At 64.6% G+C, this 14,678-nt stretch overlaps 1 protein-coding gene across 1 annotated transcript in view; it reads right to left on the bottom strand.

Annotated features, from left to right (window-relative positions):
- Positions 1–1,580: 1,580 nt before the first annotated feature.
- The window catches only part of ARRB2 (arrestin beta 2), a 13,540-nt gene continuing 442 nt past the window's right edge, over positions 1,581–14,678 (bottom strand). Inside the window, 15 exon segments of the mRNA XM_075070614.1 lie at positions 1,581–2,331; positions 2,674–2,728; positions 3,174–3,253; positions 3,340–3,423; positions 3,739–3,876; positions 4,174–4,195; positions 4,198–4,245; positions 4,480–4,544; positions 4,546–4,583; positions 4,830–4,962; positions 5,566–5,626; positions 6,058–6,089; positions 6,091–6,113; positions 7,459–7,655; positions 9,378–9,422. Coding sequence (XP_074926715.1) covers positions 2,238–2,331; positions 2,674–2,728; positions 3,174–3,253; positions 3,340–3,423; positions 3,739–3,876; positions 4,174–4,195; positions 4,198–4,245; positions 4,480–4,544; positions 4,546–4,583; positions 4,830–4,962; positions 5,566–5,626; positions 6,058–6,089; positions 6,091–6,113; positions 7,459–7,655; positions 9,378–9,422 — 1,115 coding nt within the window. The 3' untranslated portion in view covers positions 1,581–2,237.

Genomic DNA, 14,678 nt, shown 5'->3' with positions numbered 1-14,678 from the left:
GGGCTGGGAGCCAGGACTCCTGGGTTCTCTCCCCGGCTCTGGGAGCAGAGTGGGGGCTGGTGAGTTAGAGCCGGGGGGGGTTGGGAGCCAGGACTCCTGGGTTCTCTCCCCAGCTCTGGGAGGGGAGTGGGGGCTGGTGGGTTAGAGCAGGTGGGGCTGGGAGCCAAGACTCCTGGGTTCTCTCCCCAGCACTGGGAGGGGAGTGGGGGCTGGTGGGTTAGAGCAGAGGGGGCAGGAGCCAGGACTCCTGGGTTCTCTCCCCGGCGCTGGGAGGGGAGTGGGAGCTGGGGGGTGAGAGCGGGGGGGTAGGAGCCAGGACTCCTGGGTTCTGTGCCCAGTGTCAGGAGGATTGTCTTCCATCCCCCCCCAGGCAGCGGTGCAGCTGGGTGGCGGGGGCAGCTCATCCCCTGGGAGAGGAGGAGAAACGAATGGTGAGGGAGCAGGTAAGAGGGGGAGACCAGTGAGCCCCCACTGCCCCCCTTTCTCCCAGCTGGGTTTTCACTCTAATTGTCCCCCCGCCCCTTTGTCGTTCCAGATCCAGTGCCCGGAGCCGCTGCTGAGCTGGACGGAGATGCCCCCTAAGTGGCTGCACCGGGGACCCCCCTTCCTGGGAGCAATGGGGTGTCTGTTTGTGTCGGGCTCCAGCTCTGCCCTGACCCTTGTATGCAAACGCTGCCTCCTGCTCATGTCTAGCTCTGAATATGCATTGTGCTTATTTGCATAAATGCTCCCCTCCCCCTGGAGATGCTGCCTGGTGTGTGGGCCTCCCGCTGCCGCTCTCTATGGTTGTGGGGCAACTGGCTTTGGCCCAGACCCCCCACCCAACCATAGAGCTGGGGCCTAGCCAGGCACCTGCCTATGGCCGGGGAGTCGATGCTGTAGCCCGTGTCTCTGTGGTCAGGGGGCTAGTACAGTCCTCCAGGCCTATTGCCATAGAGATGCAGGCCAGAGTGCCTCCTTGAGCAGCATCTCCATGGCGATGAGACAGTTCTAGCCCTGGCTGAGTCCTCCAGGACCACCACCATAGAGTCCCAGGCAGAGTGTCACCACCCACACCTGTTACCATAGAGATACGGGTGGGGGGGGCACATGAGCCATGTCTAGGCACAGTCTATGGCCAGTCCTAGAGTCCCCCTGGCCTCCTCCCAGAGTGTGGCAGCCTAGAGGGGGGGGCTGAAGCCAGGGCCGCTCTAGACGCAGTTGTTAGGACTCTATGGGTAGCACCAGAGAGAGGAAGCCTTTGCCTTTCAGTGAGGGATACACTCTAGGCAGGGGGTGGTTAGTCCTCCAGGATGTAGCGATGACCATAGAAACCCTCCCTCCCCCCTACCTCTGTGGCTGAGATGCACCCACCTCTGGGGCGGGGCGGCCGGTTACCCAGGGACCCCTCGCCCAGCGCTGAGATGCAGCCACCTCTGGGGTGGGGCGGCCGGTGACCTGGAGACCCCTCACCCGGTGCTGAGATGCAGCCACCTCTGGGGCGGGGCAGCCATTTTCCAGGGACCCCTCACCCGGTGCGGAGATGTGGCCACCTCTGGGGCGGCTGGTGCCGAGGTCTGACACAGGAACCACAGCCGATGCCAGTTGATAGTTCCTTTACTTGTCCCCTGTGCTCAGTGAGAGCCGCCCGCCCCCCCCCCTCCCCACACACGGCTACAGCGCAACAGCCACAAAAAACCAAAATCCCTGACCCACAGCATGAGCATCTGCAGCGCCCCCCAGGAGGGGGTGCTAGGTCCTGACTCTACCCCCATCAGGCAGGGGCCCCTGGAGCAGACATGGGGGGCTGGGACACCCTCCCCCCCTGCTGAAAACAGCTTTAAAAATTCATGTCTAGATGAACAAGGGGCCACAGGCGCTGAAGCAGGAATAATGCCCAGAGAGGAATTCAGTGCTTTTCACTGGGGGGCGTGAGCGGCAGCTGCCCCCCAGGCGCGGGGCGTTCCCCCTTCCAGAGCTCAGCAAGGGAGCCACAGTTAAAATTTCTGGGGGAGGAGGGAAGAGAAGGGGACCCCCGCCAAGTCAATGACATTTAAAAGCCAGACCCCAGTTCTGGGGCCCACCCTGTACAGCAGTGAGATGGGGGGGCTTAGTGAGCGCCCCCCCCCCCCAGCGGGTAGGGGGGCAGCATTAAAAAGCCCAGAGAGATACAGTTAAAATCCACTGCCCCACACCAGGGGCCAGGTCCCAGCTCTGCTGCAGGGAGGGGGCGGCAGCCCAGCTCCCTCCCCCCGCCCTCAGAAACCATCATCATCCTGGTCGTCCTTGACTCCCCCCTTGAGCCGCAGGCGGGCGAAATCCTCGAAGACGATGTCATCGTCCTGGCCGTAGCTGGGGTGGGGAGAGAGGGACAGATGTGGCATTAAGGAGGGGGGGCTACTTCCTGCCGCCCCCGCCCCCCACCAGCCTGTGGTGGGCTGGTCCTTCTCCTAATCTAGGACCCTGCACTGGGGGGGTGGGGAATCAGAAAGGAAAGCCCCCCCCACGGCTTTTAACAGGAGACCCCCAGTCCCCAAGGTGCACCCCCCCCGGGAGAGTCTCTGGTAACCCACTCACCCCCCCACAGATATAGCTAACTTAGTCCCTCCCCACGGGCCCCTCCCCGACACCGGTGTGCGGCCGGGCCCAGCTAGGGGGCATCCTGGGCACAGGGGAACATGGGGGGGCTCTTACTGGGTTTCAAATTCGATGAGGTTGGTGTCAACGGGGACGTCCGCTTCAGGGACAACTGGAGGGAGGGGAGAAAAAAGCATTAATCCTCCAGACCGGGCAACCTGCGACCCCTCGCCCCGGGCTTAGATGCGCCCACCTCTAGGGTGGGGCGGCCGGTTACCCCTCGCCCCGTGCTGAGATGCGCCCACCTCTAGGGTGGGGCGGCCGGTTACCCCTCGCCTGGTACTGAGATGCAGCTACCTCTGGGGCGGGGCGGCCAGTTACACGGGGACCCCTTGCCTGTAGCTGAGATGCGCCCACCTCTGGGGCGGGGCGGCTGGTTACCCCTTGTCTGGTACTGAGATGCGGCCGGTTACACAGGGACCCCTCACCTGGCGCTGAGATGTGCCCACCTCTGGGGAGGGGCAGCCGGTTACACGGGGACCCCTTGCCCAAAGCTGAGATGCGCCGACCTCTGGGGAGGAGCAGCCGGTGACCCAGGGGCTCTATTTAACCCTTACCTGACTGGGGCCGAGCTGGTGCAAACACCTCGGGGGGCTTGGGGTGCATTAGCACAAAGGGCAGCTCCACAGACACGTCGCTGTGGGAAGAGTGAAGGGGATAGTGAAGGGGGGTAGGGAAGGGGGAACTGGGGGTGGGGGGGAGAACATGTGGGCAGGTACTTACCCTCCCCGCAATACAACCAGCTTTACCTTCACCCTGTACGAGACCAGAATCCCCAGCACCTCCTTGTTCGCCCCCTCCTTGACTCTGAAACAGAGCATGGGGTCAGCATGCGCCTGCTTCTGGGGCAGGGCGGCCGGTTATAGGGACCCTCGCCCGGCGCTGAGATGTGCCCACCTCTGGGGTGGGGTGGACGGTTACCGAGAGACCCCTCGCCCGGCGCTGAGATGCGCCCACTTCTGGGGCAGGGGGCTGGTTACCCAGGGACCCCTCGCCCAGCGCCAAGATGCGCCCAGCTCTGGGGCGGGGCGGCCGGTTACCCAGGGACCCCTCGCCCGGCGCTGAGATGTGCCCACGTCTGGGGCGGGGCGATGGGTATAAAGCCCCCCCGGCCCCGCTCACATGGTGCTGGAGGCCAGGTTGGTGTCCTCGTGTTTGAGTTTCCCGTCCAGGGCCAGGCCCCGCTTCTCCCGGTTCTGGCTCAGCAGCGGCGTCAGGGTGTAAACCCGGCAGAACGTGGAGCTGGGCGACACCTGGTCACTGGGTGCAGAGCAGGTGGGGGGTGAGGGGCCTGAGTCCCCCCTGCTCACCGAGCCCCTCCCGTCCCCCCAGAGAACCCGTTGCATCCCCCAGGCCCCCTCCCTGGCCCCAAGCCAGGGACTACCCAAGCAAACCGACGCCCTCCCTGTCCCCCCAGCCAGGACCCTCCCATGCACCCCCAACCCACTCCCTGCCCCCCCGCGAGGGACCCCCCCCTGCAGTCTCTGGCCAGGGACCCCCACTGCAACTCCCAGCCCTGCCCCCCATGGATCTCTGACACCGGGGGGGATCACTCACTCCTGCTCGGTCTGGGCCACCGACACTTGTACTGGGCCGTGCTGAAAGAGCAGATGTCTGCGTATTGTCGCACTGGTGGGGATATGGGGGGGTCAGGTCGGGGGGGCATGGGGCAGCTCCCCCCACTTCCCCAGGGTCTTTCGCCATCCCCTGTGCTGGGGACGTTATCCCCCGGCACATGACCCATCCAGCACGAACCCCCCAAACACCCAGCCCCCCCTTCTCCCCAACACACAGCCTCCCCCACTCCCCCAGCACAGCCCCCCAACACTACAGCCCCCTCCCCCATACCATTCTCCCCAGCACACACCCCGCCTCCCCAGACCACTGAAACGTTGATTCTCTTCACGCTCTTGCTCGAGTTGTCTCTCGTGGACGTTCACGCTGATGGGCTCCCCGTGGTAATAGAGCTGGGGGGGACACACGCCAGGGGTGTCCAGTCACGACCCCCCCAGCCTCCCCCGGGGCTCCCAGCTCCGCACCCCAGCCAGGCACACATCCCTCCCCTGGATCCAGGCCCCCCAGTGCTCCTCCCCTCCTCTCACCCAACGCAGAGGTCCCACAGCCTCCCCCGGCCCTAGCTCCACTCACCCACCCCTGCCCCAGATCAGCCCCCAAACCCACACATCCCTCCCAGATCCAGCCCCAGCCCCCACCTCCTTGTCCAGCGGCCTCCAGGGCGGGACCGGTCCGACATCGTAAGGAAGTGCCGTGGTCTCGCGCATGGGCTGGGGGCCCGGCTTCTCGGGCGCTACTGCACCTTCCGGGATCACCAACCGCACCGAGTTCCTGGGGCGGGGCGGGCGTCAGAGCCCCCGGACGCCTGGGTTCTCTCCCAGCTCGGGGAGGGGAGGGGGGCTGTGTGGGCAGCAGCAGGGGGCCAGGAGCAGACGCCTGGGTTCTCTCCCGGCTCTGGGAGGGAGTGGGGCTGGTGGTCAGACAGGGGGCTGGGAGCCAGACGCCTGGGTTCTCTCCCGGCTCTGGGAGGGGAGTGGGCTGGTGGTCAGAGCAGGGGGCTGGGAGCCAGGACTCCTGGGTTCTCTCCCTGCTCTGGTGAGGGCAGTGGGCTGGTGGGTTAGAGCAGGGGCTGGGAGCCCGGACTCCTGGGTTTCTCTCCGGCTTGGGAGGAGTGGGGGCTGGTGGGTCAGAGCAGGGAGGCTGGGAGCCAGGATCCTGGGTTCTCTTCCGCTCTTGGAGGGGAGTGGGGGCTGTGTGGATAGAGCACGGGGGCTGGGAGCCAGGACCCTCGGTTGTCCTCCCCGGCTCTGATAGGGGATGGGGGCCGGTGGGTCAGAGCAGTGGAGGCTGTGGGCACCAGGCTCTGGGTTCTCTCCCAGCTCTGGAAGGGGAGTCTGCTCGCTGCCTGTCTGCAGCCTGCGCTGGGGCGCTCACCTGGGGTCTCCGGTACTTTTGTGAATCTTTTCTTCCAGGATTGGCACACGAAAGCTCGGATCTCAAATCGACCCACAAGCTGAGATCGTGGAAAAACCCATTAGCCTCATGCCCCTCACTCCCAACCGCAGCCCTGCCCCCACCCTCCCAGCTCTGCCAAGTGCCACTCACTCCGACCCCCAACCCCTTGCTAGCCAGCCCTCGCCCCCCCAGCTCTGCGGTGCCCTCACTCCCGACCGCAGCCCCTGCCAGCCAGCCCTGCCCCCCTCCAGCCCTGCCGGTGCCCCTCACTCCCGACCGCACCCCTGCCAGCCCAGCCCTGCCCAACCCAGCCCTGCCAGTGCCCCTCACTCCCGACCCGCGCCCCTGCTAGCCAGCCCTGCCCTCTCCAGCCCTGCCCTTGCCCTCATTTCTGACTTTGCAGCCCCTGCGAGCCCAGCCCAGCCCCCCGAGCTTGCGGTGCCCTCACTCCTGACCCCCCCAGTCCTGTACTTGCCGTGTCCTCTGGGCCGGGTTGTGCGTCACGGAGCGGGCAGGTTCTGTGGGATCTGAGACACAAGGTGGCGTTACATGGGGTTCCCCGGGGGTGGGGGTGTCTCTCTTGAAGATGAGGGGGGGATTGGGGGGGTTCCTTGGGCTGTCTCACCGTGAAGGCAAAGGGGGGGGCATTGTGGGGGTTCCGGGCTGCTCGCCGTGCAAGGCCGCATGGGGACATTGGGGGGGTGGGGAATTCGGGGACTCACTTGGAAGGCAAAGGGGGGCATTGGGGGTAGGGTCGGGGACTCACGTGAAGGCAAAGGGGTGGCGATTGGGGGGTTCCCGGGGCTTCTCGCCGTGCAGGCGATGGAGGAACGGTTGGGGGTAGGGGGAGCCCAGGGGACTCATCCGGAGGCAAAAGGGGTGGGTTTGGGGGGGTTCCTGGGCCCTTGTCTTCCCGCGAAGGCAAAGGGGGGGCCATTGGGGGGTTCCTGGGCTTTTCTCCGCCGTGAAGCCAAAGGGGGCGTGGAGGGTTCTGGGGCGTGTTTTGCCGTGAAGGCGCCACGGGGAACGTTGAGGGGTAGGGATCCAGGGAGCTGACTGGTGAAGGCCAAAGGGGTGGACGCTTGGGGTGTTCTGGTGCTGTCTCGCTGTGAAGGGCAAGAGCGGAGTGTTGGGGGGGTAGGGGATCCGGGGGACTCACCGGTGAGGCAAGAGGGGGCATGTGGGGTTCCTGGGCCTGTCTTCCCGCGAAGGGCAAAAGGGGGGCATGTGGGGGGTTCCTGGCACTGTCTCGCCGTGAAGCCAAAGGGGGGTTGTTGGGGGGTTCCCGGGGCTGTCTCGCCGTGCAGGCGATGAGGGGAACTTGGGGGGTAGGGGTCCAGGGGGACTCACGTGAAGGCAAAAGGGTGGGCGTTGGGGGTTCCTGGGCTGTCTTCCGCGAAGGCACAAGGGGGGGCGTTGGGGGTTCCGGGGCTGTTCTCGCCGTGAAGCCAAAAGGGGGGCGTTGGGGGGTTCCGGGGCTGTCTCCGTTGAAGGCAAAGGGGGGAGCGTTGGGGTTCCTGGGCTGTCTGCACCGTGAGTGCAATGGGGAACGTTGGGGGTAAGGGAATCCAGGGACTCACTTGAAGGCAAAGGGGCTGGGCGTGTGGGGGTTGCCTGGGGCGTGTTGCCGTGAAGGCAAGAAGGGCGGGCGTTGGGGGGTTCCCGGGGCTTCTCGCCTGCAGGTGATGGGACTGTTGGGGGTGGAGGGGATCCAGGGGACTCAACGAGAAGGCAAAGGGTGGGCGTTGGGGGGGTTCCGGGCTGCGTCGCCGTGAGGCAAAGGAGGGGCGTTTGGGGGGGTTCCTGGGCTGTCTCACCATGCAGGCGATGGAAGGAGAACGTTGGGGGGGTAGGGGATCCAGGGGGACTCACCGTGAAGGCAAAGGGGTGGGCGTTGGCACCCAGTTTGCGCAGCAGCCGCTCCTGCAGGCGGGTGGGGGGGCGCTGCTCCTCGGGCAGGGGGGGCACGGCTTGGCAGGTGGCCGAGAACAGGTCCTTACGGAACGACAGGCCCAGCACGTCCAGGTCCTCGCGCCCATAGCGGAAGGCGCAGGTCAGCATCACAAACACTGGCGGAGGGGGAGACAAAGTGGGGGTGAGGGGAGGGGCCTCAGCCAGCTCTGCCCCCACCTCCCGTCTCTTCCATCTCTCCTAGGGAAGCCGTCCCAGGCCGTCCCTCCGTTTGGTTGCCCTGTTTCCCGCGAGGGGGCGACCGGAGCTGCCCGCCGGGTTCGAAGTGTGGGCGTCTCATGGATTTAGAGAGAGGGGACTGGATATTTCTACTCCTGGGGGATATTTCTCTCCTGCACAGAGTTCACGTCCCCCACAGATTTCTTTGCTTCCCCGCAGCAAAATGACTTCCTGATGGGGAAGAACACAAGAGCGGCCAGCTTGGGTCAGACCGAGGGTCCATCCAGCCCAGTGTCCTGCCTGCCGACCGCGGCCACTGCCAGGCGCCCCCGAGGGAATGAACAGAGCAGGGAATCACCGAGTGACCCAGCCTCTGTCGCCCATTGCCAGGTGCTGGCAAACAGAGGCTAGGGACACCGTCCCTGCCCAGCCTGGCTAGTAGCCATCAACGGGCCCGTCCTCCGGGATCTTCTCTAGTTCTTCTTTGAACCGTGGTATGGTCTTGGCCTTCGCAACATCCCCTGGCGGGGAGTTCCCCAGGTTCACTGTGCATCATGTGAAGAAACACTTCCTGTCAAAGAAATACTTCACGTGACCGCCCCCGCCCCCCCAGCAGTATGTTTCGACAGGGCAGGTGGCAGACAGGCAACCACTGTGGGGCAGGAGGTGGGACTAGGGAAGACTCGGCTGGTGGCTCCTGCCTTGCGCTGGCTCAGCTGCTAGGCACAGCTGGGCTGGGGACGACGTGACTTCCTCTTCCCTTGCACGGCATCCGCGGCTGGGTCAGACCCACCCCAGATTTGTCCCTCGGCAGCAGGAAGCTCTGCCAACTCCTCACCCCCGACTTCCTGCACCTGGCACCACTCAGCTGCGGGGGGGGGGGGGATCCCTGCGCAGGGAGCTGCTCCCCCAGCCACCCCACCCCCATCTATATAGCCAGACCCTCCCGGTGAGCCTCACCCCACACCTAGAGCACCCCAATGAGCCACCCATACCCAGCTCCCCGCCCCACTAAGCCCCCCACACTCAGAAACCCTGCTGAGCTCTATCTCGCCCCCACATATATCAGAACCTCCCCACAAAAAGCCTCTGTGCATCCAGATCCCCTCCACACCCGGATCCCCCACTGAGCCACCTGCACCCAGATTGCCCCACACAGAACCCTCTCAACCCACACCTGGATCCCCCACACTGAGCCCTCCACACCTGGATCTTGCCTTGCTGAGCCTGCCTGCCCGCACCTGGTGCCCCTGGCACAGAGGGGCAGGGCCCTGGGGTGTTTCTGGGGCTGGCCCGGTCCTTGCGCCAAGCCAGGGTTGGAGCCTCCACATTTATCTGGCAAATCAAACATGCCGAATTTCGCAGCGTTTTAAACCACTGCGCGCCTGAGTGCTCTTGCGGCTTCCCTGGAAAGTCCTTTTTCTGTGGGGAAGCAAAGAAGTCTGCGGAGGACAGAAATTCTGCGCATGCGCAGTGGTGCACTATCCCCCCAGGAGTACATGTTTTCCCATGGGCGCCTGGCTCCTTTCCCACGGGACACTGACACTCCCCCACGGGGAGAACAGAAACGCAAGGGGTGGGCCTGAATGCTCAGCTCTGCCCCCCCAGCCAGTCAGGGTCAAAGGAGGAAGTGGAGCCTAGAATTCCCCGCCTCCTCTCACCTTTCCGATCCTTCAGGTACTCAGGGTCCACCAGCACCACGCCATCTGCATGGGAACCGGGGTGGGAGTGAGACTGGGGCAGGACCCCATTGCCCTGTAGTAATCCCCAACCGCCACCGCCCACCCCCCACTTTCTCCCTACACCCCCAACCACCCCATAGCCATCCCCACCACCAGACCTCCACCGCCCCAACCCCAAAGTACCCCATAGCTATCCCCATCCCCAACGAGCCATCCCCACAGCCAGCCCTCCACCGCCCCCCAGAGCCACCCCAACCCCCCAACCACTCTCATCCCCCTGCCCGACAACACCCCAGAACCATCGCTGCCCCCCTAAACCTCAGCCGCCCCATTGCTCCGCCAGGCCTCCACCAGCGCCCTCCGCTATGGATCCTTTCCTCCAGCTTCCCAGCCAGCCTCCCTCCTCCCCTCACCAGCCCTCCAACTCCCCCCAAAGAGCTTCACCCACAGATTGCCACTGGTCCGGTCATGCGATCCACGAAGCGTCTCTTCCCCAGGGTCCGATGGGACGTGGAGCTTTCGGGACAGATGACACGCAGACGGTGGGAGTCGGCGTGAGGCAGAGACGAGCACCCCGGGTGGGGAGGAGGGTCTTTCCCAGGTCAAGGCCTCTCCAGCAGCGTTGCCAAGCCACACAATTAACTCCCCAGGCCCCTGCCCCACGTCCCGCCCCCGTTACTGACCGCGTCCCCAGGCGTCTGTGAGCCATACCCGGATGTCTCGGTGCACTTCGCCAGCAACATCCTGTCCAGCTCGAGGGCCTCATATCCCCACACCCCACGACTCCACCTGCCTCCTTCCAGCCCGGCGTCTGTTTATCGGCCAGCTCCCAACTCCCCCCCCACCGGACTCTACGCGAGGGGGCCCCCAGGGATGGGGAAGCCAATCAAGATGGCAGGGGCTATGGATGGAACCCGAACCTAATGGCCATACCACACTCTGGTGGGGGGGGGGCAGTTTAGCCCTTGGGCTACCTGAGCGACAGGGCCCATCTCGCCAACCAACCCTGACGAAGCGACCCACATCCCCCAAAACCAGTGAGAAGAGCCGCCCCAGACCCTCCCCCACACCTCCTGGGCCCGCCTCCATCCCACAGCGCCGCCGTCCGCGCACCCCAGCCTCTCTTGGCACAAGCCTCCCGCCAAGCCGTCAAGGACTGGTGCTCACTTGCGTGCGAAAGACCCTGCGACGGAGGGAGAACAGCCTCGTAAGCGCGGCACGAGCGAGGAACCAGGCAGCGACGGAATCGCCACGGAAAGCAAGAGGTGGGGAGCCCATTCTCACAGCACGCGCACCAGCTGGGGCAGGGCGGTCGGAGTGAGGGGCTCCCGCGCAGCGCGTCGAGGGGGGGGGCCTGTGCTGCACTCACCTTGCACATTGCGGACTTGATTTCTTGAAGCCCTGGAGGAATGGGGAGAAGACATGGGTAGAATGACTGGGAAACCTCTCCCCCCCCCAAAATCCAGCACCTCCAATCCATCTCTGGCTACCCCAGGCTGACCTTTTACCCCTCCCCCCCAAACCAGGTCTTGCTCTCTTGATCCAGATCCAGCACCATTGCCCGGTGTAACCGTAGCCAACGGGAACAGCTGGGGGAAGCCTATAGGGATCTTGTTGCCCATCCTGCCCAGGATGCTGCGGGGGGGCAGAGCACCCAGTCCTGCCCCACCTCACCCTAAAGGGCCCACAGAATCCCTTCCCTGGCCTCCAGATACGCCTGACCCACATGGCCTTATTTCCCGGCAGGGCAGCGAACCCCCCACCCCCATTTCTGCCTCCCCCAATTGCCTGGGAGGGGATCTCGCACGCCAGTGCCTGTTCCAGCCGGGGGTGGGGACGACAGAACAGCGACCCAGACTTCCCCCCCACACTTGAGCCGTCGGGGCGGATTCAGAGCTGGGCTCCCCCCCCCCTGCTTGCAACCCTCAGCTTGCTATGAAAAACTGCCAGCCCAAACCCTTGCAGGGGAACAAATGGCTGACTGTTGGGGGTATCCTCGCCCCCTCCCCTCCCCGGAGCACTAAGCGGGAAGGTACCATGGCTGCCTCCCCTCCCCACCCGAAGGCGCACAATCGGAGTGCAGCCTCAGAGCCTTGCGAGGCTGAGGCAGGGGTAGTGAAGCGCGAACCAGCTCCTGGAACAGAACCAGTGCGGCTGTGTCGGGATGTGCAGGCGCACCGCAAGCTGGGGTGTTGGGGCCGGCTGCCAGGACTGTTGGCTGAGCGGTCGGCCACCGGCCAAGCTGGTGCGTGTGGGGAAGTGCGGGCTGCCAGGAGGCTGTGGGTCGGACTGTGAGATGCAGCCGGCGAGTGGGGTGTGGTGGGCCGGTGCCGCTGCCAGGGCGCGGGTGGAGTGAGGCGCCAGGCTTGTGCGAGGGGTGCTAGTGCCCGAGCTGGGCATGTCCTCTAACCGGGACGTGGCATTTCCTGTTTTGTTTTCCAGCAGTTATTGGAGAGTCCGGGGCGGGGACGCGGGTGGCTTGTGGTGGGGGTGTTCAGCGGTGGACGTTGGGGGCGGTTCCCGTTGTCGCACCCCGGATTCTTGCCTACTTTACCGGTACAGCATCGTAGCGTCCTTCTGTCCCCATTAACGGGCGGTGGTGACGAAGCGGGAGTAGGCCCCTCCCCTTGCCCGCGATGATTAGTCCTCTGTCCTCCATTATCTTCCACCCTCAGAGGTGGTGCCTCTTTCCATCTGTCGGAGCTTTGGGCCTTGAACCGAGTCATTTCTCCTGGTACTTTTTGCTGGGCGCCCAGCTCGGAGCATCGTTAGACTCCATGGATCTTCAGTTTGCTGTGATCGCGCGACACCATTCTGGTTGTGCGGCCCGCAGGGGTACCGAGTTGTGGCCGCGACACTGCCCTCATCCCAGTGCCGAGTCCGTGCCCCTCTTCTCCTCTGCAGATTCTTCTGCAAACTTCGCCTCCTCTCGTGCCCATCTCTTTCTGCTTCTTCCGTGCTCGTTCCCCTTGTGACTGGGCCCAGCTTTACTACATTCCGACCGCTAGCCTCTGCCGCGCCTCTGGGGTTTTCCCCTTGATACTGACGTGTCTATTTCTGTCCCTGATGACCTGCTGAGTTTCCAACTCCTGCTTTTGCTGACCCGCCCCCGAGCCAGTGAGGATCCCCACAGCTCCTCCCCACACCGGCCCCCAAAATGGTCCACGCGGCCTGGGGAGCAGAGTGGTCCACGTGGCGTATCGGATGAGCGCACTAAGGCAGGCTGGGGGTGGCCGGCTCTCTGGATCCTCCAACCGCGCTTATACGCCGGCGGCAAGATAAACCCCACGAAAGACCGATCCTCGACCAAAACAAGCCCAGGGAGCGACAGGGAAAAAGCGAGTGCCCTAGCCGGGGCCAGCCCCCGACCGCGGCGGAGGGCGGGGCACATACGCAAGCGCCAGGGCCCCGCGTAATCGCCGCGCTGGGGGTGATCCACTGTCTGAGGGAGCCCGAGGGTGTGCGGGAGCTAGCGGTGGATGAGAAGCGTGCGGGCCCGGAAGGAGATGCCCTGAAAGGGAACCAGGAGGCCCGGGCATGGCTGTGCCAGGGACCGCTTGGTCCTGTTAAATCCGGTTCATGGCTCCAAGCCTCCTGGCCACAGGCGTGAGATAGACCGATCGGCGGCCGTGGGGACGGATGGTGAATATTCATGGTGCTTCCCCGAGGGGGCTGGACCGCCGACATCCTGCGATCGCCGTGTGCATCTCCCCAGCTGTGGAGGGAGTGGGCTGGTGTTAGAGCGGGGGGCTGGGAGCCAGCACTCCTGGGTCCTTTCTCTCCCGCTGTGCGCCGAGGGGAGTGGGCGGCTGGGGGTTAGATGCAGGCGGGGGCTGGGAGCCAGGGCATTTCCTGGTTCTCTCCCAGCCTCCGAGAGCGGATCGGCGCTGGGTGGTCAGTCAGGGCGCTGGCCGCATCAGGACTCCCTGTCGTTCTCTCCCCGGTTCTGAGGGGAGTGGGGTAGTGCGGTCGACGAGGGGCGCTGCGACCAGGACTCCCTGGGTTTATCCCCAGCTCTGGAGGCGAATTAAGCTGGGATCAGAGCAGGGCTGCTGGGAGCCAGACTCCTGGTTCTCTCCCGGCTCTGCTTGAGGGAGTGGTGGGCGGCTGCGCTGGCAGACGTCCAGGCTGAGCCAGCACTTCCTCCCGGCTTCTCTCCCCAGCCTCTGGAGCGGGAGTGGGGCCTAGGGTAGGAGCGCGGGGGCTGAGCTGGACTTCCCATGGGTTCTCTCCCCAGCTCTGGAGAGGCATTGGCTGTGGTAGAGCAGGGGGCTGTGGAGCCAGATCCTGGTTCTCTCCGTTCTGGAGGAGGCTAGTGGTTAGGCACGGGGGCTGGGAGCCGAGCCTGGGATTCTCTGCCGCCGGAATGGGGTGACCCCCCTGCGCCCCCCGCCCCCGGCCGCCCCAACACATGCTCCCACGCCTTCTCGCCCCATGGCGCTCTCGGCGGCCGCACGCCGCGCGCTGGAGCCGGCGCTCCGGGTGCGCTGGCGGCGGAGCAGCCGCACCCGCAGCTAAAGCCATCGGCAGCCCCGGCCCGCGTCACTGGGGGAGGTCGCAGCCAATCAGGGCGCGCCGGCGAGGAGGAGGATGGGAGGGAGGGGAACACGACGCAGGAAGACAGCTTTGTAAAGCCCAGGCTTATAATCCACTTGAATCGTTTCGCGATACTCTACTACCGACGTTCATTTGACATCACTATCGTCATCACTACTCCTGACTATCCTGCGATCATCTTCAAAGAGTTCTTTTATTTTCTTACACCCCTTCGCGCCTCTATTGAATTCTTCGTTAACCTAACATTATCTGGTTATCACCAGTGTCGTGCCATTACCTTTGTCAGTGATTATCCGGCTCGTCGTACCTACCTTGGGAATAATCCCCTTCCTGGACAAGCCGCAACTCTCTTCCCCTCGTCTCCGAGCAACCTCACCCACCCGTCCCTGCAGACACACACGCCCCTCCCCGATCTATGCCACCTCCAAATACCTATCGGCTCCCTTCTCCCCGTACAAGCCACCGGCCCGTGCCCGGCCCGCCCTCGCCATGGCCGGTCGACCTTGGACCTCCCTCGGCTGCCCCCTTGCGCCACCCTCTAGATTTACGGCCGCTGCCGGGCATGTGATTGCTGAGTGCCAGTAAAGAGTATAGCGCCTAGGACGTGACCCAGCTGGAGACCCACATGGCATGCCCGACCTCTGCGCCACTTGTGTGTATCAAACTAAATGCTATCCCCAACCAAACCAAAGATCATAACTCACAGCTGATCTCACCAATAGT

The sequence above is a fragment of the Chelonoidis abingdonii genome, chromosome 11 (assembly GCF_003597395.2).
Source record: "Chelonoidis abingdonii isolate Lonesome George chromosome 11, CheloAbing_2.0, whole genome shotgun sequence".
NCBI lineage: Eukaryota > Metazoa > Chordata > Testudines > Testudinidae > Chelonoidis > Chelonoidis abingdonii.
Note: the sequence above shows the minus strand (reverse complement) of the source record. Positions and strands in the feature narration are given on the sequence as shown.